The sequence below is a fragment of the Sciurus vulgaris genome (assembly GCF_902686455.1).
Source record: "Sciurus vulgaris genome assembly, chromosome: 11".
Taxonomy (NCBI): Eukaryota; Metazoa; Chordata; class Mammalia; order Rodentia; family Sciuridae; genus Sciurus; species Sciurus vulgaris.
The window spans coordinates 6270307-6293354 of NC_136472.1; the positions used below are offsets into that span (position 1 = coordinate 6270307).

General features: G+C 39.5%; 2 protein-coding genes across 2 annotated transcripts in view; both read left to right on the forward strand.

The window, feature by feature from the left end:
- KMT5B (lysine methyltransferase 5B) overlaps positions 1-23048 on the forward strand; it is a 55107-nt gene that overhangs the window by 21894 nt on the left and 10165 nt on the right. Inside the window, 8 exon segments of the mRNA XM_079103294.1 lie at positions 3013-3160; positions 7348-7416; positions 12479-12644; positions 13023-13132; positions 14415-14532; positions 14534-14582; positions 14855-14874; positions 14968-15104. Of these exon segments, the coding sequence (XP_078959420.1) occupies positions 3013-3160; positions 7348-7416; positions 12479-12644; positions 13023-13132; positions 14415-14532; positions 14534-14582; positions 14855-14874; positions 14968-15104 (817 nt within the window).
- On the forward strand, positions 20987-22816 carry LOC306639603 (small nuclear ribonucleoprotein G-like). Its single transcript, XM_079103295.1, has one exon. The coding sequence runs from the start codon at positions 22101-22103 to the stop codon at positions 22293-22295; it is 195 nt and encodes a 64-aa protein (XP_078959421.1). The 5' UTR covers positions 20987-22100; the 3' UTR covers positions 22296-22816.

Below are 23048 nucleotides of genomic sequence, written 5' to 3' on the forward strand. Positions count from 1 at the left end.
CAAAAATGCAGTAATCAAGACAGGGATAATATGGCATAGACATGTAGATTGAGAGTCTAGAAATAAATTCTCACATTTTTGGTCAGTTGATTCTTGATAAGACTGCCAAGAAAATAAGTGTGAGAAAGAAATTTTTCCAGTAAATAATGATGAAAAAATTGGGTATGTGTATGTGAAGAATGAAGTTGAAACCCTGTCTCATACAATATGTAAAAATTAACTCAAAATGAATCAAAGACCTATATGTAAGAGCAAAACCTATGCAATTCCTAGAAGAAAACAGACATAATTCCTCCTGACTTTGGATTAGGCCGTGGTTTTTGAGATATGACACTAAAGACATAAGGAACAAAAAAATTTCATCAAAATTGCCAGCTTTCACACTTTAAGGGACACCATTAAGAACATGAAGAGAGAGGTCTGGGGTTGTGACTTAGTGGCAGAGCACTTGCTGAGCATGTGAGGCACTGGGTTCGAGTCTTAGCACCACATATAAATAAATAAAAGTCCATTGACAACAAAAAATATTTAAAAAAAAAAAAAAAAAGAAAAGAAAAAGAACATGAAGAGACTCCATGGTATGGAAGGAAATATTTTCGTGTCATAGATCTGATAAGGGACTAGTATCCAGAATATATAAAGAACTCTTAAAAATCAACAATAAAAGACAAAATTCAGTTTTAAAATGGACAAAGGATCTGAGTAGACAGATTTCTCCAGAGATACACAAATGGATAGTAAGCACATGAAAAGATGTTTAACATCATTAGTCACCAGGTAATGCAAATCAATGTCACATTGTACGATTTCACAACTACTAGGATATCTAGAATCAAAAAGACAGATGCTACCTAGTGTTGACAAGGCCCTGGAGAATTTGGAACTCCCTCACACTGCTGATGGGAATGTAACCTGTGTTCTGGGAAACAGGATGACTGTTCCTGGGCAGTTAAACTTAGAGTTACCATATGACCCAACACCTCCACTCCCAGGGAGAATGTTCATTGCATCATTATTCACTCTAGCTGAAAAGTAGAAACCACTCAGATGTCCACCAACTGAAGCATGAATAAAAAAAATGAGGTGTGTATCCACACAATGGAATATTATCTGACCATAACAAGGATGAACCTTGAAAATTATGCTAATTGAAATAAACCAGTCACAAAAGGCCACGTACTATATGATTCCATTTGTATGAAGTTTTCAGGCAAATCCATAAAGGCAGAAAGTAGATTAGTTGTGTACAATTCTGCATATGTCAAAAATCATTGAATTGTGCACTTTAAATGGGTGAAATATGGTTGGTGACTTATATTTCAATAAAGGTCTTAAAAAAATGTAACATTAGGATGATGCATGCCTATAATCCCAGCGGTTTGGGAGGCTGAGGCAGAAGGATCCAGAGTTCAAAGCCAGCCTCAGCAACTTAACAAGACCCTGTCTCTACATAAAATATAAAAAAGGGCTGGGGGCTGGGGTTCTAGCTCAGTGGAAGAGCACTTTTCTTAGCATGTGTGAAGCACTGGGTTCTATTCTCAATAGCACATACAAATAAATAAAATAAATGTCCATCAACAACTAAAAAATATTAAAAAAAAAAAAAAATCTGGGATATGACTCAGTAGTTGAGTGCCCCAGGGTTCAGTCCTAGGTACCAAAAAAAAAAAAAAAAGTAATAGTTTTGATAGCTTTCACCTATCTACATGCAGATGAATTTGATTGTAAAACTATATATCTGGGGCTGGGGTTATGACTCAGGGGTAGAGAGCTTGCCTGGCATGCATGAGACACTGGGTTCGGTCCTCAGCACCATATAAAAATGAATAAAGGTATTATGTCTATCTACAATTAAAAAAAAAGGAAAAAAAAAAACATGTACTTACCCTTGGTAGGGAAGTACATGTGTTTATTTTGTTTTGTGAAAGTGAATGAAAAGGTTAAGCCTCTCACTGTATCTCCCATTCTTCTATGTCTTAATTTTGAGAGTCTTGAAATTATATTGTGGGTGTCTCCTGTAAATTACATGTGCTCATTCCATGGAAAAACTGTCAGCGATGTATACATCAAACTCTCAGCTCTGATAAAACTTTATTCATACAATTGTGACCTACCTTCTTTACATTGCTTTACCACAGTTAAATCTAGTTATCACAGTTAGATATTTCAGTCTCTTTTTATCCATTCTTTCAAAATTATTTCAAACAAAAGTCAGTGAAAAATAGACCTGTCAATCTCTCTCCTCAGTCCCCATTTCTGCTACCTAGCTCTGTGATCGTAGGCAAGTTTCTTAACCTCTGGACCTCAGTGACCTACAAAGTGGGGATAACAGTCACTCAGTTGCCTAAAAACAGGAAGCTGAACTCTAGACTCCTGTTGGTGCTTAAGATGCACAGTGCTAACCCTTACTTTAGAATCTGTCTTGCATTCCATTTATTTCTTGTCCCAACCCTATCTGCAGTGGCACTATATGCTTTCTTGTTAAAATAATAAATATTCTATTGTCCCGTTTCTCAGCTGTCCTTGGAGGAAAGAGTAAAGTTTTTGAATCAAAGCTTCTCCCAACTACGTACAGACCCCAGAAACCTGATACTGTTATCAGCTACCCAAAATACTCTTAGTAGCTGGGCACAGTGGCACGTACCTTATAATCCCAGCTGAAGTAAGAGGATCATAATTTCCAGGCCAGGCTGGGTAACTTAGCAGACCCCCATCTCAAAATTTAAAACAATTTTTTAAAGGGCTGAGTAGCAAAGTGTTTGCTTAACATGTGCAAGCTTCTCACTTGATCCCCAGTACCACCAAGAAAAATAAATAAATAAATAAAAATGTTCTCAATAATTGATTTAGTTTACTGCATTTGGTTTTCTGTTTAATAACTTCTTAATTGAGTAATTGAAATATGTTGATTTCTGTACTTGATCAGTAGCTATAATTGGGAATGAATCTGAAGATTTTAAAGTGAACTAGTTTTCAGTTTGAGTCACTTTTCTTTCTTTTGCTTTTTCACAGGTAATGGTAATTCAGGATTCGAAGGACAGAGTCGTTATGTACCATCTTCTGGAATGTCTGCCAAAGAACTCTGTGAAAATGATGACCTAGCAACCAGTTTGGTTCTTGATCCCTATTTAGGTTTTCAAACACACAAAATGAATACTAGGTAATTTTAAGTCTTTATCCTGAATGGAACAGATGATGATGCTAAATTTAAGAAAACAGAATGGCTCATTTTACTTTTATTTAAATTTTATGTTAAAAATTTTAAATGATATTAAAGCAAGTTCTTTGCTGCAGAGGGTTTTCTGCATGTCAGCCTGCGGAGAGTCATCTGCGTGGATCTGTATTCTTACTTCACCTCGGGGTGTTTCCATCACAGGACACAGCAGGGTGGCAGCTTCGTGTTGCTCCAGTGTTGGCGAGGATATCTTAGCTAGAAGTGGGATCTTCCCAGCATCCTCTAAAGCCTCGAAAATGGGTGCTTGTTATTTTCCAACTTAAAATTCAGTGGAATTAGTTATTTTTCATGATTTTACTGGACTTTAAACCTTTTAAATAAATAAGCAGAATTTTGCCTCTATGTTTAATCTCTGCAATTCAGCTAATTATTATAAATTAGTGAAATCGTTTTTTAAAAAATGTTTATATTCAACATGCAGGTAAGAAAACAGATGTGTCTTTTTAGTGTCAAAATCTAAATATATACATTTACATATTTTTACACATAAAATACTAAAAACACCCAAAACACCCATCTTGAAATTTCTCATTTTTTTTAACATTTGACATCTCTCTTTTATTCTAACTCTCTTAAATCTCTGTCTCTCCAAAAAAAGATCCTTAGATCATTTCAAAATGATTTCTGCCACCAAATAGGCAGACTTTGCAGCTACTACCTCTTGGCTTCTTGGGAGAGGGTGGTGCCTCTGGTGGGGAAGCAAGCCAGCAGGAACTTAGGATAGAGAGCCAGTTTGGGCCTGCCCCTCTCGTCTCTGTTGGGCTCTCTCTGGTATTTTATTGGCCTTGTCTGTGCCAGCCCAAGAGGAAGTGGAAAGCCAGGTGGATAGGCAGAGATGCAGCTAACTGGAAGGAAGCTTGGGGTGTCTTATCCCCACTTTTCATTTTATTCCTTGCTGGAATTAAAACAGGACACTGTGTGTTTCACTTACCAGTCAGAGTCTAAATCCAGAAAGAAATAATCAGGTAACGAGGTACCTTTGGTATTTGTGTGTTACTTCCTACAGCCATGTATTTTTTCCTCACTTAAGTGAAAGGAAATGTTGGAATGGAATTCAAAGATTATTTATACAGTTACTTCCAGGTGACTGGTTGTTCTCTGGAAAATTAGAGACCCTGATGTCCAGTTAAGATCTGGTGTGCATTATTTTTCAAGTCTGTTTCCATTTTTTTCTATTAAACAAAAGCCCAATGCTCATTCTCCTCCTGGAAGATCCTGGTGGAACTTGAGTTGCCCCTTGGGTCCCACCTTCCACCCTTTTTCCTGATTTAGTCAGTGTAAATATGTGAACCACTTTTTGCACAATAGTAGTCTTCTGGATGTCCCTGTGAAGGCCCACAATTTGGGCCTGGAATCTTTGCAAAAGTTACAATTTGTTGACTATGGGAGCATATAAAATATTTTAGACAGTTATCCCATCAGAATTATAACAAAGGTTTTAGTGGCTTATGAGAGAACTTCTTCACGTGCTTTATTCCAGAAAAAGAAGACTTAGGGCTGGGGAAGTAGCTCAGTTGGTAGAGTGCTTGCCTCACATGCACAAGGCCCTGGGTTCAATCCCCAGCACCCAAAAACAAAACAAAAATGAGAATGAAGGTTTACCTGTTACTGACTTTTGCAACAGGGAATACTCCAGAGTTCTCCTAGACCACTGATGCTTCTCATTAGTTCACGTATGAATCACCTGAGAATCTTGTTAGACTGCAGGTTAACTCAATAGCTTTGAGGCAGGGCCTGGGATTCTGCATTTCTAATAAACTCCCAGGCCTCATTTGGAATAGCTCTTAAGTCTCAACCCTGGCCTGTGAGTTTGGTTGTGATGTGATAAATAGATAAAAAGTTGCTTATGTATAGTTTCCAAAGGCTGGCTTAAAACTGTGTAGTCATAAAATGTGAAGTTCAGAGGGGTTGGGGATGTATGTAGCTCAGTGGTAGAGCACTGCCTAGCACATGTGAGGCCCCGGATCTGATCCCAGCACTGCAAAAAATAAAAATAAATAAAATATGAAGTTGAGGATTGTCACACAAATATTAAAGTACAGAGCCTTACTGTATCAGGACTCGAGTGAAATTGCGCCCTACTACAGAAATTGAAGCATCTAAAATCAAAACTGGTAAGCCCACAAAAGAAAACATTTATTCATAATTTAACATTTAATCACACTCACATTGTTCCTAAAATAACCTGTGATGGATGGGCCAGGAATCCAGATCCTGGGATCACACAGATCAGCCTGTGCACTGCACCAGCACTTCAGCCACCATGGTACAGGTAGTGACCTCCCCTTCCCCTGCCAGGGCTCTCAGGAGTATCCTGTGGGAGCTGGCGTTTGGGATAATGCAGACTTGTGTGCGGTGTGCAGTGTTGGGGATCAAACCCAGCCTCATGCATGCAAGCCTGGCGCTCTCCACCAAGCTCTACCTCCAGACCTACAAAAATTTTATTCATGAATCTTTTTTTTTTTTTTTTTTTTTTTTTTTAGTTGTAGATGGATATAGTACCTTTTATTTATTTTTATGTGGTGCTGAGGAGCGAACCCAGTGCCTCACACATGCTAGTCAAGCACTCTGCCACTGAGCTACAGCCCCAGCCCCTACTTGTGAATCTTGTTAATTTTAGTGAAAGGTACACATTATATTGGTGGGTAAATTTAATTGAAAATAAAACTATCCTTTTTAGCTCCTCATCTTTTGAGCAAGAATTTATGAGAATGTTGATAGAAATCATTTCCAGAGGGATTATGCTATAGAAAATAAGGAAAATAGATAATGCTTTCCTGGAGTAGTTCATAAAATACTTCTTATTTCCTTGTGAAGATTTAATCTTTGTGTGCAAAAGAAGTAACTGGAAGATGTACTGGATCTTGAATTTTAAATTCTTCATGCTGCCTATATAGTAATTGAATATGAACAGTCTCTCTGTTGATGTTTATGCATTTATAATTTGTCAGGTTTTTTGGGTTTTTTTTTTTAATGCCTTTTGTCTCTTCTACTTCTTTCAGTGTACCTCCAAGAATAGTGTCTTAAAAGAGTATATGGGGCTGGGGATGCAGCTCAGAGAGGTAGTGCAGCTTGTCCAGTGTGTGTGAGGCCCCAGTGTGATTGCCGGCACCACCAAAAAAAAAAGTATTTGTTTGCCAGTGGCTGTGGCACAACACTTGGAATCCCAGCTCTTTGAGAGGCTGAGGCAAGAAGATCCCACATGCAAGCCAACATGGTCAATTTAGCAAGACCTTCACAAAATGAGAAAAAGAAAAGGCCTGGATTCCATCCCCAGTCCTGCAAACAAAACACTAATAATGTTACTGATTTTTAGAATTTTCAAAACTGGCTCCACTTTGAGTAATTATGTTTAATTGTAATATATTTCTATAGTTACCAACAAGTAGGTCAGAGTTGGAGCACGAGTACTTAGTACACATGGAATACTAATTTCAATTTATTGAGAAACTTTCATATTTAATTGACTTGTCAGTTATGAAACAAATTTTTATTTTTAACAAGAGAATAGAATTGTTGATACTACCTCTGATTGTTTAAAGGAGTTGGGTGCAAGATTTTACAGAGGCAGGATGGATGCTTTCACTGATGTCCCCTTGTTTAGGCAGCATGACCCTGGGATTCCAGTGTTGCTGTGCAGGGGAGAGCGAGGAGGAGACAGCCTTATAAAGCAAGAGCAGTTGCCTCGGCGCGTTTTTTCTATGGCATTCATCTTGATTTTTTTGCAATTGCGATGTCAGCGTGCATCGTCTTATTTGCCCTGCCATCATGGTACCCATCTGACTTTTATGTTACTGTTGTACACATTTGTGTATTCATATCCACGGTTGGATATGAGTTTATAATTCACTTTAAATATCACTTTCAAATTCGGTGCTTGACTAGAATGCATAAAGAAATTTTTTAAATCTTCTAACTTAATCAATGGTAAGACTATATTACATTGAAAGAAAAGAATTTTAACCACCTGGCCTTGTTACCTTGTTGAGCTCATAAGGTTCTTAAATATCACTGTTTTAAGAAGTTTTGCTACAACAAATACTGTAAGTCTGTTTAGAAATTACAGATTGTACAAATAGTTTTTATTGTTGTTTGTTTTTGCATTTATATAGCGCCTTTCCTTCGAGGAGCTCAAGGCATTTTTCAAAATCTGACAGTTTTCCTCACAACAACCCTGTGAGGTAGGTAGAGTGCACTGCCAACAATAAGATGCCAACTAACGCGTTCCAGCCTGTGTTTGCTCTTTAATGCTAAGTATTTTGAGATGTCAGCATAAACACGAGTTCTAGAACATTTAGCAAACCTTTTAAAATAGTTTGGTGTTAGTTATATGTTGTTTTAAAAACCACTTGTACTCCATGACAGGGTAATTTTAGGAGAAACATATCATTCATCAAAAGATCAGGAGTCACTTCTTTGGATTAGCTGAGTTCTGATTACAGGAGTCTGCCAGGTATGTTTTTGGTTCCTGTTTATTTTCAGGTCAAGAAGAAATGGAGCTGTGGTCCCGTGACTCTTCCTCTTCGTGTCTACAGACTGGCAATTTGCAGTGAATCTTTCTTCCAAGGGGAAATGTGTTCACATTGTTGCCTCATGGTTTTCTTATTTTATATCTTAAATACTTGAGCATTTTTTCTTTCCTCCTCTCTCCTTCCCTTTTTCCTTCTTTCTGTTTCCCTTTCTCTTCCCCTGCCCCCTCTAGTCAACTCTTGATTGTGCATGCTAATGGAAGGGTACAGTAGTACAGCTAATACAAATCTGCAACTTTTCTTCATTGCCACAGTGGTCTCTTGGGTTTGGAGACAGAAAAACCAAATAGCAAGAAAGCCTGGGAAGTCAGTCTCTGGAGAGAGTGGGGAACAGGTGTGTGGGAGTGTAAATTCATGTTTTTCCCCTGCCTCTTTAATAATAGCTAATTGTAAATTATGTATTCTTAATTTCTTACACCAGCCATTAATCAGAGGTGTAGAAAGAGAAAAATAAATACATTTGGTTTATTTAAAGTAACAGATTATGTATCATGCAAGGGTGGAGGGGGCATGTTGATTTGCCTCCACTAAGGACTCCCCAACCTCACACTAAGTTGAAAATCCAGTTGGCCTCTGTCCCTTCCACCGCGTTGTCAGGACACAGCCAGAACTGTTTCTTGCTGGACTCTGTGGCAAAACAAGTCAGATCCTTCTCTAACATGCAGTGACACAAGAGGGCTCCCCTAGGCCAAGTGACAGCTGAATAAGAAAGGCCTGAAAGAAAATCCCAGCTGTCCTGTGAATCATCCCCACATCATTGGCCAACTGCTTAGCTTCAATGTACCTTATTTCTCTCATTAGTGGAACAAGAGGATTATTCTAGATAATTTGTAATTTTTTTCCCTAGCTTTAAGTATCAGAGTATAAAGTAGTTTTATGGTGTTTATATGGGAATTTAAAGCTATTATGGGTGAGAGGGTATTTTTGTTCAGTAATAGAAAATTATTTTTTTAATGTCCTCATTAACTATTGCCCTGGCCTTAATAGCTATAACAGTCTTGTTAAATAATTTTCATTTCTTACAGTATTTACTATAATGGGATTTGACGTATAGGTTTGTAGACCAGGTGATTTTTATATACTGCTACAGGATTATTGAAAACAAGTGTGTCTTCCTCTGCCTGCCTGTACCCATATCCATTTCCTTCCTCCTTTTCCTCTCATTTCATGCCTATACCAGTGAACTGTGACAGCAAGTTTTAACACTTTGGGGACCACATATCTGCCTTTTAAGTGAAATACAGGTTTAAGGTAGCAAGGGATTGTTTCCTGGATTTTATTCATGTCTGAGGCAATGCAAATCCCAAAAGCAAACAAAAGTCTGCTTGAGAGAAGTGGAAGGCAGAATATTAATATAGTTGATTATTCTGTATCAGTTTTAGCATATAAATTGTTGGACATCATGAACAAAAAATAAACAAAACTTAGCATACCTGAAACATTTTTATATAGAAAGGAATGTGTTTCAGAAAGCATAGAATATACACAAAGTAGGCTGGTGTTGTGGCTCAGTGGTAGAGCTCTTGCCTTGCATGTGTGAGGCACTAGGTTTGATCCTCAGCACCACATAAAAAATAAAGTTATTGTGTCTGTCTACAACTAAAAATATTAAAAAAAAAAGAAAGAATACACACAAAGCTGTTACAGATGTCACAGCATCCTCCACAGAGTCTATTGTTTTTCTATAATGTTCTTAAGGCTTTTCAGGGTGAGTTTACCCCTGACTTCCTTTGTATAATTATTTTTAAACTGTCACCATTAGTCAGTTCCACATCAAACCCATAAAGATAGCTTGGCCCACTGGGTGTGGTGGCACCTACCTATAATCCCAGCAGCTCAGGAGGTTGAGGCAGGAGGATCATAAATTGCCAACCTGGACAATGTAGCAAGACCCTGTCTTAAAGACAGTAGTAAAGCTGAGATGTCTCAGTGGCAGAGCCTCCCTGGGTTCAGTTCCAAGACTTTAAAAAAAAAAAAAAGATACCTTGGCTACCTGTTGTTTGAAGTCCTGCCACTTCCCATCAGGAGTAATTTATTGCATTTGCTCAAAGTGATCATTTTTTTTTTTTTTTAACTAATTACTGTGTAGGACAGAGGTTGTCTGTTTCCCACCATTTCATATTTTATGTTGCTTGAGACTTATACCTTAGTCAGCAACTGCCTTGTTTCCACTTACCTGCTCTTTATTTGCAAATCACCCTACAGGTGTAGGGTTGCAGCAAGAATGGTTTGGCTTGGTTTCTTAGAGCTCTTATTTTGACAAAGTTGAATGTGATGACTACAAATAAGTAGTTTGTAAGGACATTTGGACACTCCCCCAGTTCTGCGACTCTTCGGTGATTTAGTGGTGGCTCTCCAGCACCATATTTTGACACCTCAAAGACATTCTGAATTGTTTAAAGGACTTGTGTTTATTTCTCTTCGAGGCTGTATATACTAATGGATTGCAACTGGAAATTAAAGGTGCCATCTCTTTCCCTGTGTGTCTCTAGGATGTGTTTAAATTCTTAGAAAGGCATTAGCAGCTGTGAGAGTCCAAGGTTATTGAGACAGAACCTGTTACTAGGAAGTTTCTAGTGTATCAGTGTTTATTAACACACCTGAGGTCCTCCATAAATCTGTCCTGGAAACAGTATTAGTAAGACCTATCCTGGACCTAATTTCTTCCCTCTTCCTGCTTCTGGTACTTCACTATTTTGCTAACCAGTTAACCCTGGTCAGCTGCTGGAATCCAGTTGTATTATGACCCTCTGCTAGACTTCCTCTTTCTTTGCCTTCCCTTTGACATTTTCCTGCCTGTAGTATTGTGCCGTTTCTTTAATAAGCTAACTCCGCTTTTTTCATTGCTCATACTACTGTCAACTTAAAAACTCTTCCCAAACAAACCTTGTACCTGGGTTATGATTTTCAAATTTGGAAGTGCTGTGGCAGCAGTTTGTTTATCACACTAACATGTACTTGCATGCCACTGTCTTGCTTAACTATTGGATGCATATTTGTGTCTTTTATTCCCAATTAAATTTCCCTTTCAAGAACAGTGGCCATATCCAGGTGTGGTGGCACATGCCTGTAATCCCAGAAGGCTGAGGCAGGAGGATTTTGAGTCCAGAGCCAGCCTCAGCAAATTATTGAGGCCCTAAGCAATTCAGTGAGACCCTGCCTCTAAATAAAATACAAAAACGGGCTGGGGATGGGACTCAGTGGTTAAGCACCCCAATGTTCAATCCCCAGTACCAAAAAAAAAAGGAACAGTGGCCATGTCCTCTGTCATTTATGAATTGTTTAAAGGACTTGTGTGTAGACCACCTAATAAGCCTTGGTGATATAGTGTGGCATAAAATTTTAATGAAATGTTAATGAATACATTTGTGGTCACTTATCTAGGAAGAAATGTTGCTGAGTATTTCCTTTGCTGGAGGCAAAGATCTTATCTTTCCAGATCTTATTTCAGTTTTAGCATTTTTAGGCTCTTGAAATGTATAGCTTTAAATGTTAAAGTGCCTAATTCAAATATTTCTTTCCCCTGAGCCAGTAATATTTTTTTCTCTTTCTCTTTCTTTTTTTTTTTGGGGGGGGGGGGGGAAGGAGGGCACCAGGTATTGAACTAAGGAGCACTCAACCACTGAGCCACAACCCCAGCCCTATTTTTGTATTTTATTTAGAGACAAGGTCTCACTGAGTTGCTTAGTGCCTTGCTAACGCTGAATCTGGCTTTGAACTCAAGATCCTCCTGCCTTAGCCTCCCGAGCCACTGAGATTACAGGTGTGTGCCACTGTGCCCAGCTTATTTTTTTCTTAATATATTTTATTTGAACAACCATCTGTAATTCCTTTTTCTGTTGCATGTTTGTGTTCTAAAATAAAACCTTTCTTTGAGAAAAGTTGCCAAAATGAAATTGTTCATGTAAAGAAATTTTGACACCAAGATCATGATGTACAGTCTCAGAATGAGGGACTCATACAAATTTCATTCTTTACATGGGCCATGATTGTCTCATGTCTTGGCACATGCTGAGCAGGAGAATGTTCTGGAGTCCTTTTGGCTGATTGACAGGAGAAGCCTTTTTTGATGCTGCCACACAGTTTGTACAAGCATGGTGGTTTCACTGACAGTTGTACTTTCTGCACTCTTCGCCTCTGAATGCAGGTGTCAAACCAACATTTGATGTGGGTGTTTAGAAGGTCAAGGTATTTTTGAAGACCTGTGGAGATACTTAGGTTAGGATTTTTCTGTGTTTGGGTTTTTCAGTGTTTTTGTTTAGGCATGGTTTTGTTCGCTTTACCATACTTCCTGAAACTCATTTCCTTGCGCTCTTCCAGTTTGATTCTGCATATTTTTAAAATGTCTGTCATTCTGACTTTGAATTAGACATGCGCTATTCTCGATATTTCATTTTTTGCCCCTCAGTGTGGCTTGTGTTCCAGAAGCAGACAGCTTTTGTTTGAGTCATCTAGTCACCCCCCAGTTATGAGATAACTGAATTAAAAATATTAAAATATGGTTTGAAGGAAGGGATGTTATATTTCCAGGTGGTAAACATAGTGATTGAACAGTAATTCTCAAGACTACTGATTGTTTTCTTCTGTTAGATCTTTGCTCTGATAACCATGGCCGCTTTTAGGGTATTAGTTCTTTTCTCAAGATCTCTTAAAATGGAACAGTGACCCCAAAATTGTAGCGGATAACTAAGCTTGGTGTTTTAATCTCTTTCAGATTTCGGCCTATTAAAGGAAGACAAGAAGAACTAAAGGAAGTAATTGAACGTTTTAAGAAAGATGAACACTTGGAGAAAGCCTTTAAATGTTTGACTTCAGGAGAATGGGCACGGCACTATTTTCTCAACAAGAATAAAATGCAGGAGAAATTATTCAAGGAACATGTAAGTTTATTAAGAATAATTATGTAGACCTCTGGATAAAATAGTAGATCTTATTAAATCTGGGTATTGGTGAACACTGAAATTTTAGGTTCATTTTTCATAAAAAAACTAATAAGTATGGAAGTCTGCTGACAAATAACATCACTTGGATAACTACCTAAGAGAAAACTTTGTCATCTGGGGAATGAAGTTTTAGAGAAATGTAGCCAAGCTACCAGGTACTAAAATATATTCAACTGAAAAGTAACAGTGAAGTTTGTCACTTAATGACCGTACTTAACGTTTTTTTACATGGTTGCCATGGTGTACTTTTATAATTCTGAGAAAGCCTAGCAGGTACATAATTGACAGTCATTATCATTTTTTTTCCTATTTTAGGTATTTATTTACTTGCGAATGTTTGCAACTGACAGTGGATTTGAAATACTGCCTTGTAATAGATACTCATCAGAACAGAATGGAGCCAAGATAGTTGCAACAAAAGAGTGGTAATTATTATTACCCATAATAGTCTAACCCGTGAAGTAATTTTATTTAAAGAGCTCTTAAATTACTTTTGACATGCTAAGGAATTCTTGGTAAGGGTTGAAGCCAGCATTTCCCTAAAGGAGCCAGTGGCATTACTCTGCCTGTTGATGAGAGTTGGGATGACAGAATCAAATCTTGAGTGATTCAGGTCCCATCTCTGGCCCAAAGTGCTTTCTGCTTTCCCTGTGTTGTCTGGAATCTTGTATGGTGAGGAGATTGCTGGAAGGCTGGGGGCTCCAGAACCAGCCTTTCACTGGCTTAGAGGAAAGACTGGAGGTAAAGTGTTAATGATCCTAGGTCGAAATGGTAGAAACATCCTCACATGTTACCTGCTTTTTAAAAAAAAAATAAATACACATGTGACAGCTTAAATGAAAGTAGTAGAGCTGTAGTTAGGCACCATGGCACACATCTGTAATCCCAGCGACTCAAGAGGCTGAGACAGGATGATCACAAGTTTGAGGCCAGCCTCCGCAACTTTGTGAGACCTTGTCTGAAAAAGGGCTGAGGGACTGGGGTTATAGCTCAGTCAGAGCACTTGCCTAGCAGATGTGAGGCTCTGGATTCAGTCCTCAGCACCACATAAAAATAAATAAAATAAAGGTATTGTGTCCATCTACAACTGAGACAAAAAAAGGGCTGGGGATGTGGCTCAGTGGTAGAGTAGCCTGAGTTCATTCAGTTCCCAGTGCTGCCAGAAGAGCTGAGCCGAGCTTACTGAGGAGGGTTAAAAGCCAGAGATGAAATTTTAAGTCAGTTTTTCATAAAACTTTGGATGTGGAGCTCTTGCAACACACAAAATCATTTGGATGACCATCCAAGAGAGATCCTGGGTGGTGGGCTCCAGCTGGTGGCTCCACATTCTGGATCCCTGTGACACTTTATTACTGCCAGTCCCTGTCTGCTTCCTCCAGAAGTCAGCAAAGTTAGTGCAGGCAGCAAAAGTTTGAGCACTTTCAGCCATGAAATACCGTACTAGGTGCCACAGGTGCTGCTGGAGAGTCGAGAGACAAGGGCACCATTCCTGCCCTGGAGGAGTTTCCTTCCTCTCCTAGGGATGGGTTGATAACAAGTAACCATGGTCCCAAGCTATGGGACTCCAAGGGGGAGATACCCAGGTGGGGTCCAAGTATACACAGGGCTCCTCAATTTCCAGGATTTAACGGGCAGGCTGATTTATTAAAAGAAGCCTTATTATTTATAATTACTAGTAATTTTTAACACATCACATATTTCAAATAGGAAACGAAATGACAAAATAGAATTACTGGTGGGTTGTATTGCCGAACTTTCAGAAATTGAGGAGAACATGCTACTTAGACATGGAGAAAACGACTTCAGTGTCATGTATTCCACGAGGAAAAAACTGTGCTCAGCTCTGGCTCGGTCCTGCTGCATTCATAAACCATGGTAAGCTGCACCCCTAGGGTATCTGCTCTGGTGTTGGGCAGTCCCGCCAAGTTAGCGTGGCCTCACCACACTTGAAAGCTCCTCTTTAAGGGAGAGTTCGAATTAGGAATTCTTTTTTCATAGACTTATTAAATATTCCTAGTTTGACTTGAGACCTAAACTTCTATCAGGAATTACAAAGTTGTCTGAAAAACCTTTTCAGATTTCTGTAACTGTTCGTGTTTCAGATCTTATCAGCAGTTAATTGACTTTCTCTTTTGGACATTTTTCAGATTGCAGACCTAACTGTAAGGTAAGCATTTAAAAAACAAACAAACAAAAACAAAACTCAAATATTTTGTTTCTGCCTCAGTGTCAGACTCTTACTGAGTTACTTTTATTTCAGTTTGTGTCAACTGGCCGAGATACAGCATGTGTGAAGGCTCTAAGAGACATTGAACCTGGGGAAGAAATTTCTTGTTACTATGGAGATGGGTTTTTTGGAGAAAACAATGAGTTCTGCGAGTGTTACACTTGTGAAAGGTAAAGTATTAAATAAGATTTTCAGCTTAGACATTCTTTTAGCTACCTGATGGGTATTGGCATAACTCATTGTTTGTCATTTAAGTGCAGAGATAGTTTTTATATTATGTGGCTCCCAGTGCAATGTATGAAAACAAAATCAAATGGCATCCAACTATTCAGGGACTCTTGACGCCTGTCCCTTTAAAATCTTCATATTACCAGCGGTTACAAATGGGTCAGGATACAGATGTGTTTAAGGAGAAAATGGATATTAATACACACTTGTGCCCACATGCAGTGCCAGAGGGGGTGGCCTCCCAAAATGGCAAGTGCAGTTCTTCCCTGATAGCCATGTAAAAACCCTGAGGTTGCCTTGCATATCATTGAACTGTGTCTTCTAGAATTTTTGTTTTAATGTATGTACTATTCACAGTCCCTGGGTTCCCTGCTGACACTCAGTGAGGAACCTTTTTTATGACCCATCAAGATAGTGGGTCCTGCTGGGCACCATGGTGCCACTCCTATAATCACAGTGACTCAAGAGGCTGAAGCAGGAAAATAGCAAGTTCAAGGTTGGTCTCAGCAACTTCACGAGGCCCTGTCTCAAAATAGTAAACAAAAAAGGTTGGGGATGCAGCTCATGCCCTGGGTTCTGTATTCAGGACGAAAAAGAAAAAGTAGGATGCTGGGACTGTAGTGTAGTGTTAGAGCAATTGCACTGAGGGTGTTGAAGACCCCACCACTAAAAAAAAAAAAAAAAAAATTCTCGGTCCTTTTGGAAATTCCCAAACTCTCCTTCAGCAGGACTGGTCCAATTCATGCTGCTTGTGACTTCTGTGAACAGGAGCTCCTGGGAGACAGTGTCAGAACTGGTGTAGGCGGGGCCACAGGAGACTCCTCCTGCAATGCACAGCCACACCCGGTGGGAGCCTATCCCAGTTGAACCTCTGCTGGCCACCTCACTCGCCCTGCCTCCTTCAGTCCTCAGCTGTCCTGTGAGAGAACAACAAGTGACCCAGTCAGCTGAGTGCAGAGTCCTCATTCTTTCCACTTCCTGTTGCTTTTGTAAATAGGACCTATTTATTAGTACCACTGCTCTCGCTTGAAACAGCCAGCCTAGGGAAGAGAGGGCAGATGCTCCTCATATCACCCCTCATTGGGGCCTCCACCAGTAACGAGAGAGCAGGGCTATAACTCCACCCTGGCCTTTTCTCTCCCAGCTTTGGGCTCCTTGCCACAAAAAGACAATGGAAAACCTGTTCCTAATGCTGCCGAAAGCCAGGGCACAGAGGAGGTGGGCATAAAAGTGATCTTTTTTAACATTAAAAATGATTCAAATGTTAGATCTTCGACCTCCACAAAAAGATTCTTTAATCCATGAAGTCTTTTAATTATAGATAAATAATACCTTAAAATCATTTTATAGAGAAAGCAGAATGAAGCTCACTTGTGAGCCTATGATCTGGATCCAGACTGCTGGAATCAGAACCCTGCAGCTCTGCATTCATTAGCCCTGAGGTGATGGCATGTCAGATAGCTCCCTGGGCCTTCATTTTCCCCATCTATAAAATTAACATAACACAGTATTTCATAGGGTCATTTTGGGAATTAAATGTTGACATAGGGCTGGGGACATAGCTGTTGGTAGAGTGCTTTCCTCACATGCACAAGATGACCCTGGATTCAATCACCAGCACCAAAAAAAAAAAAAAAAAAAAACTGTTGATATAAAACATGTAGAACAGCAGACAGTTAACACACAAATGTTAGCTGTAAAATTATTTTGTGGTTTCTGGTTATTGTATTTTAAAATACAAGCTCTATGAAGGCAGAGACTTTTATCTTCTTCATTTACCGTGATATAGACAGAACAGTACCTGGCACATAGGTGCTTGATAAATGTTTGGTAAGTGAATGAATGAATGTAGCAAATAAACACAATAAGTTTTTGGAAGCTGTCTTTAAAAACCCTACCCATATATTCAGGATTCCAAAATAACACAAATAACTCTTTATTGGTGTGTGGAAGGGTTGTTTTTGGTGGGGTTTTTTGTGTTGTTTTGTTTTTGTTTTTTTCCTTTGTTTTTTTAAGAGGCCAGGTGTGGCTGTTTGCTCAGACTGGTCTCCAGTTCCTGTGCTCAAGCAGTCCTTCTGCCTCAGCCTCCCCTAAGACTGCACTACAGGCACATACCAGCCTGCCCAGCCTCTGTGCCTACTCAGAACCACATATGTGGTCATGTTCCTTGGGCAGGTTAGTCCTCTGTCCTGAGCCATAGTTTCCTTCCTGGTCAGATGCAGTGATCCCACACACCTTAGTGTGAGAGGGAAGTAGAAGCACACAAGAGCCTTTCAGGGGAATGGCGTGGTACACAACACGGCGTGGCTGCTGTCGGGCAGAGCTGTTTGGCTCAAAAGTTGGCTGCTTGTGTTCTTGAGATTCTCAGTAACACCAGACTGCCTTTGCAGAAGTAGCTGGGAAGATGAGCGTAATGGAAGGAACTCATTGAATAACTCATCAGGTACTAACAGTAGTGAAGACTAGCACAGTGAAAGAGGCAGGGGATACCCCGTGTGCTGAGAGCCCAAGGGTGACAAGAGCTGACTCTGAGGAAAACAGAGTGAACAGAGCAAGCAGAACATTGAGGCTGTGGCCAGAGTACTGCAAATTTCTCTCTGAACATTTGAAGGACAAAATTTAATAATGACCTGAATCAAAGGTGCTCTGAGCCAGGTGCCAGGGCACATGCCCGTGTCCCAGTGACAGGGGAGGCTGAGGCAGAAGGGTTCCTCAGCAACTTTTTGAGACCCCATCTTGAAATAGCTGGGGACATAGCTCAATAGTAAAGTATCCTAAAGTTAATCCCCACTACCACCGGAGGAAGAAAGGAATGCCGGGCAGTGTTGCACATCTGTAACCCCAGTGGCTCAGGAGGCTGAGGCAGGAGGATCACAAGTTCAGAGCCAGCCTCAGCAACTCAGCAAGACCCTATCTCAAAAAAATATATATAGAAAAAAAAGATTGGCGATGTGGCTCAGTGATTAAGCTCCCCTGGTCCCAGAGGGGCAGGAGGAGACAAAACTCTGACCTTACTTAAAATGCTTAGGAATATTACTCCTTCCCTAATTAGTATATAATTATTTTGGACTTTAAGCATTTTGCTTTTGGAATTAGTCACAGTTATTTTTAAAGCTGATAAAAAAGTGTCTTTTGATAGCAAAATTAATTAATTAATTAATTAAATAAATAAAATAATAATAATAATCTGGAATGTGAGAGAAGCTGTGTGTGGTGACCTACCTTGTGATTCAGTACACCTTAGCAGGAGGGTCAGCAGCCAGCCTGGGCAACAGAGCCAAAGCCTGCCTCAAAATAAGATAGAAAGGGCTGGGGTGCAGCCCAGTGGCAGAGGACTTGCCTGTCATGTGCATGGCCCTGGATTCAACAACCAGTAAGCAAAAGGAAGAAGAATGTCAGGGGACACTTGCCTTGACAGGTGGCAAAGTTTGTTATTAAATAATCATGATCCAGCTTGATCATATTGGCTCAGAAATGGTCAAATAGATAAGAGAACACGGACAGAGTCCTGAAATGGAGGCAAGTATAGATTGAGATCTTAGGCTAAACCCATGCCACCTCATATATGTAATAAATTCCTAGAATTTAATACATTAGAAAAACAATTAGGAGAAGACAGTAAGGCAAGAAATTAGAAATACAAAAATGTTTGAATGGCCAAAATAAAGTCCATGGTAAATGATTTAATGAAGGAAAATAAAGTACGTATGTGGCAAAAACTTAAAATCCTAATAACAAAAAACTCCCAAGGAAGAAAGTCAGATGGGAAAAAGGTAAAGGAAGAAGAGGCTCTGCACAGAAAGAGATGGCCACAAGCAAGGAAATTAGTATCAATTAGCTATTCGTTTTCCCTCATTATATTAGGAAAATTCAAGAAGCACAATGTACTCCTAGTGAGGATGTGAAGATACAGGTACCCAGACGGTACTAGTAGGGCTGTGAATTGCTAGAACCCTTGGGGAAGTTCTCTGGCAGTGTGTATTAAAAAGAGGCAAACCCTTTCCCTGTGGTCCCTGGCAGGGAGGACTCCAACCTGTAGAAATAGGAGCACCCCCACGGGATTTGGTTTCCAACAACAGCAGTATTTTGCGTAAGAAAAAAAAACTTAAAAACACCAGTGTCAGTAATCACCTGTGAGGAGTGATTGAATAAATTATGGAATGTTTATGAAAATATGCAGCTTTCAAAGTGCACGGCCAGGGCTGGGGTGCAGCTTACTTGGAGAGAGCCTACCTGGCATGCGTGAGGCTGTCTCTGGCACTTGGGGAAAAAAAAAACAAACTCTACACTCATTGCAGATTTTTTTGTCTATAATGTACTGACAAGACAACTGACCGCTGAGTAAAATGTTTTTAATGTTCAGGTATTTTGGTTTCGTTGGCTTGAAAGGCAGCCGTGATATAGAGAGTTGTGCTGAGCCGGAAGGCAGGGGAGGCAGCAGCGAGGCAGGAGCAGGGCAGCGCAGGCTGGGCCTCAGGCCGCTGGGAAACAACTGCTCCCCTTGGTTTGTGGACGGCTTAGCCTGGCCTCACTTGATGCAGCAAACATGAGTATAATTTCACAAGTTAAGAAGAAGAAATAAGATTGTAGAATACAAGAGAATGTTTTACTGTAAAAAAAAAACTAATTTCTGGACTGAGATTGTGGCTCAGTGGTAGAGCACTTGCCTAGAACCCGTGAGACACTGGGTTCAATCCTCAGCATCACATAAATAAATAAAATAAAGGTATTGTGTCCATCTATAACTAAGAAAATTTTTTAAAAAACCAAAAACCTAATTTCCAAAAGTTCCAACACTGTTATTATTGCTGTTTTTTATGTGTGTGTGCATTTGTTTTGTGTGGGTGTATGGTACTGGGGATTGGACCTGGGGCATGCTGAGCCACATCCCCAACGCTTTTTTATTTTTTATTTTGAGACAGGGTCTCACTCAGTTGCCAAGGCTGGCCTGGAACTGGAGATCCTCCTGCCTCGGCTTCCTGAGTCCCTGGGATTACAGGCATGCATCACCTGACGGTTACATGCCCTGGAAGCCAAATCCTTATTTGTAGCTGCTCTTATTTCTGTGGGCTAGATTCCCCCCAGCATTGGGACTGCCAGGGAAAGAAAGGGTTTGCCTCTTTTTAATAAACACTGCCAGATTACTTTCCCTAGGGATTCTAGCAGTTCATGACCCTACTAGCATTTGTGTTGAAGTGTACTTTAAGTGTGGCCCATCTTTCCAGACATGAACCAGAAATGTTAACAAGTTATGGTTTAGGAAAAAAAAACAAGACCATGGAGTGTCTAATAAAGATAATTTCCTTCTCGATTGCTACGGACTCCGCCTTTCGGGGCTTACACAATGTGCATTCTAACTGTGTCTTAGGGTAGAGTGGGGTGTGCCTGGTTACTAGCCTGGTGAAGGTTACCTGGAGGTTTTTACAGTGATTTCTTCCACTTTTGAAAAAGAATTAAGGAAGTTTGACTATCAAGTTTTAGTTGTTATTTTTACGATAACATCAGTTGAAGTAGATTTTAAAACCCATTTTAGGAAGCAAGGAAAACAAGAATGCTAACCTTTATTTACCAAAAACAACTCTTATGTTAGATTTAAATCTGTGCTCCTCAGTACTTAGGATAAGGGGCAGGAAGGGAAATAAAATGTATATTGTCCCTTAGCAAAAGGTAAAACACCCTACTACTTTGCAGAAAGGAATGTTATTTCTCCTTCATCCAAGTTCTGAAAGAAATGTATCAATCACATGGGACTTGCAAAGGGCAGTCAGTAGTGCTCACTTGATAGAGGGCATTCATTTTTTTTTTTTTTTTTTTTTTTTTTTTTTTTGGTACCAGTAATTGTTGCTTAACCACTGAACCACATCTCCAGCCCTTTAATGTTTTTTGTTGTTGGTTTTTGAGACAGGGTCTTACTGTCCTTAGGGCCTCACTGTTGTTGAGGCTGGCCTCAAACTTGTGATCCTCCTGCCTCGGTGGGATTACAGGTGTGTGTCACTGCACCTGGCAACACAAGTTTGTCATAAGTTCAGAAACTGCATTATATGACTTTCTACTGATAAGCTAAGGCCATAAAAAGGGCAAAATGATTTTAGCCAAAGAAATTTCTCAGTTTTTTAATACCACATAGAGTCTTCTGTTCAACCTTGTTAATTCATAATTTACTCTTTTTTAGTAGAGCTGAGTAGAGACTTGCATTTTATATACTGACTAAAGCAAATATTTGTAAAACCAGCCTCAGCAGGCAGTTTAGGGGGACTCCTACCAAGCACCTGCATTTACTGCAGAAGAATCACATAAGTAGTCAAGGAGAGATGCCCACTGGTTAAAGCAGGTCTTTAAATATCTCTTATTTAGTAACAGTTTGTTAATTTAATTATGATTACTCATGTTAATTTGAGAATTTAAGGGAATTACTTAACAGTTTTTATTGTTCACTAATAGCCTCACCTTTTTTAATATATTTTTTTATTTTAGATTTTGATAGACCTTTATTTTGTTCATGTATTTATATGTAGTGCTGAGAATCAAACCCAGTGCCTCTCACATGCTAGGTAAGCGCTCTACCACTGAGCCACAACCCCAGCCCTAGCCTCACCTTTTCAAATAGAATTTCAGTTATAATTTGTTTGAATATAGTTTAAGTTCTAGGCCATGAATTAATTTAGGGAAATTCTGTGCTTTTGAAAAATTTCCGAGCATGAAGGAGACCGCCAATTCCGTTTCAAAGCATCTCTGAGCCTGCAGAGTAGACAGCATGAGCAAAGCTCACCCTCCCGGGCTGCAAAAAGTCCCAGATGTGAAACACCTATAAAAATTTAAATATAAGCTGGGCACTGTGCTGCAGTGCCTGTAATTTCAGTGGCTTGGGAGGCTGAGACAGGAGGATCAAGAGTTCAAAACCAACCTCAGCAAAAGCAAGGCACTAAGCAACTCAATTTATGGACAAGAAATTATCATTGAAATTAAGTGGTGGCAGACATGTCCAAGGAATATTGCGGGGATTTGACCCCTTTATCAATCTTGTGATAGACGAATGTGTGGAGATGGCAACTAGTGGGCAACAGAACAATACTGGAATGGTGGTAATACGAGGAAATAGTATCATCATGTTAGAAGCCTTGGAACGAGTATAAATAATGGCTATTCAGCACAGAAATCTGTGTCCCCTTTCCAGAGGGCCTGTTTATGACATAAAAATCGGTTCATGTACATTTTCATATTAAACTTTTTGTTAAATAAACTTTTTAATAAAGAATTTCCTGATTCTTAATATTCAGTTAATGTAGTGCTAAATGGTGCATAACAAAGCTGAAGTATAATTAACAGTTTGGGTTTTTTTTAGGATACAGTGTAACCTATTTTAACAATCATTTTTAAACTTTTTTTTATCTACACATGAAAATCCAGATTTTCATAGGCAATTAGCAATTGATTGACGACAGTCACTGAAGGTTATTTTATTCTGATAAGCATGGGGTTTTGTGTGTGTGTGTGTGTGTATGTGTGGTTTTTTTTGTTTTGTTTGTTTTTTACAGACTGCATTTTGATTCATTGTACACAAATGGGGTACAACTTTTAATTTCTATGGTTGTATGCAATGTAGATTCACACCTTTCATGTAATCATACACATACATAGGGTAATACTATCTATCTGTCTCCCACTCTCTCCCGTCCCATTTTCCTCTATACCATCCAAAGTTAAGCATGGGTTTTTTATGTTAATTTGATTAGTTACTTACTGAGACTCCTGGACGTGGCACTTCCCCAGTGGTTGTCAAAGTCTCCCCAGGTCACACCATTGAGCCATGCGGCATGTGCTCCTGGTAGCCAGGTCTGCTATATGTGTGTGTGCTCCATTGACTGAACTTGTTCTCTTTTCTCTTA

What these genes read in the sequence shown, in the direction of transcription:
- LOC306639603 (XM_079103295.1), top strand. Translation starts at nt 22,101, where the DNA reads ATGGACAAGAAATTATCATTGAAATTAAGTGGTGGCAGACATGTCCAA.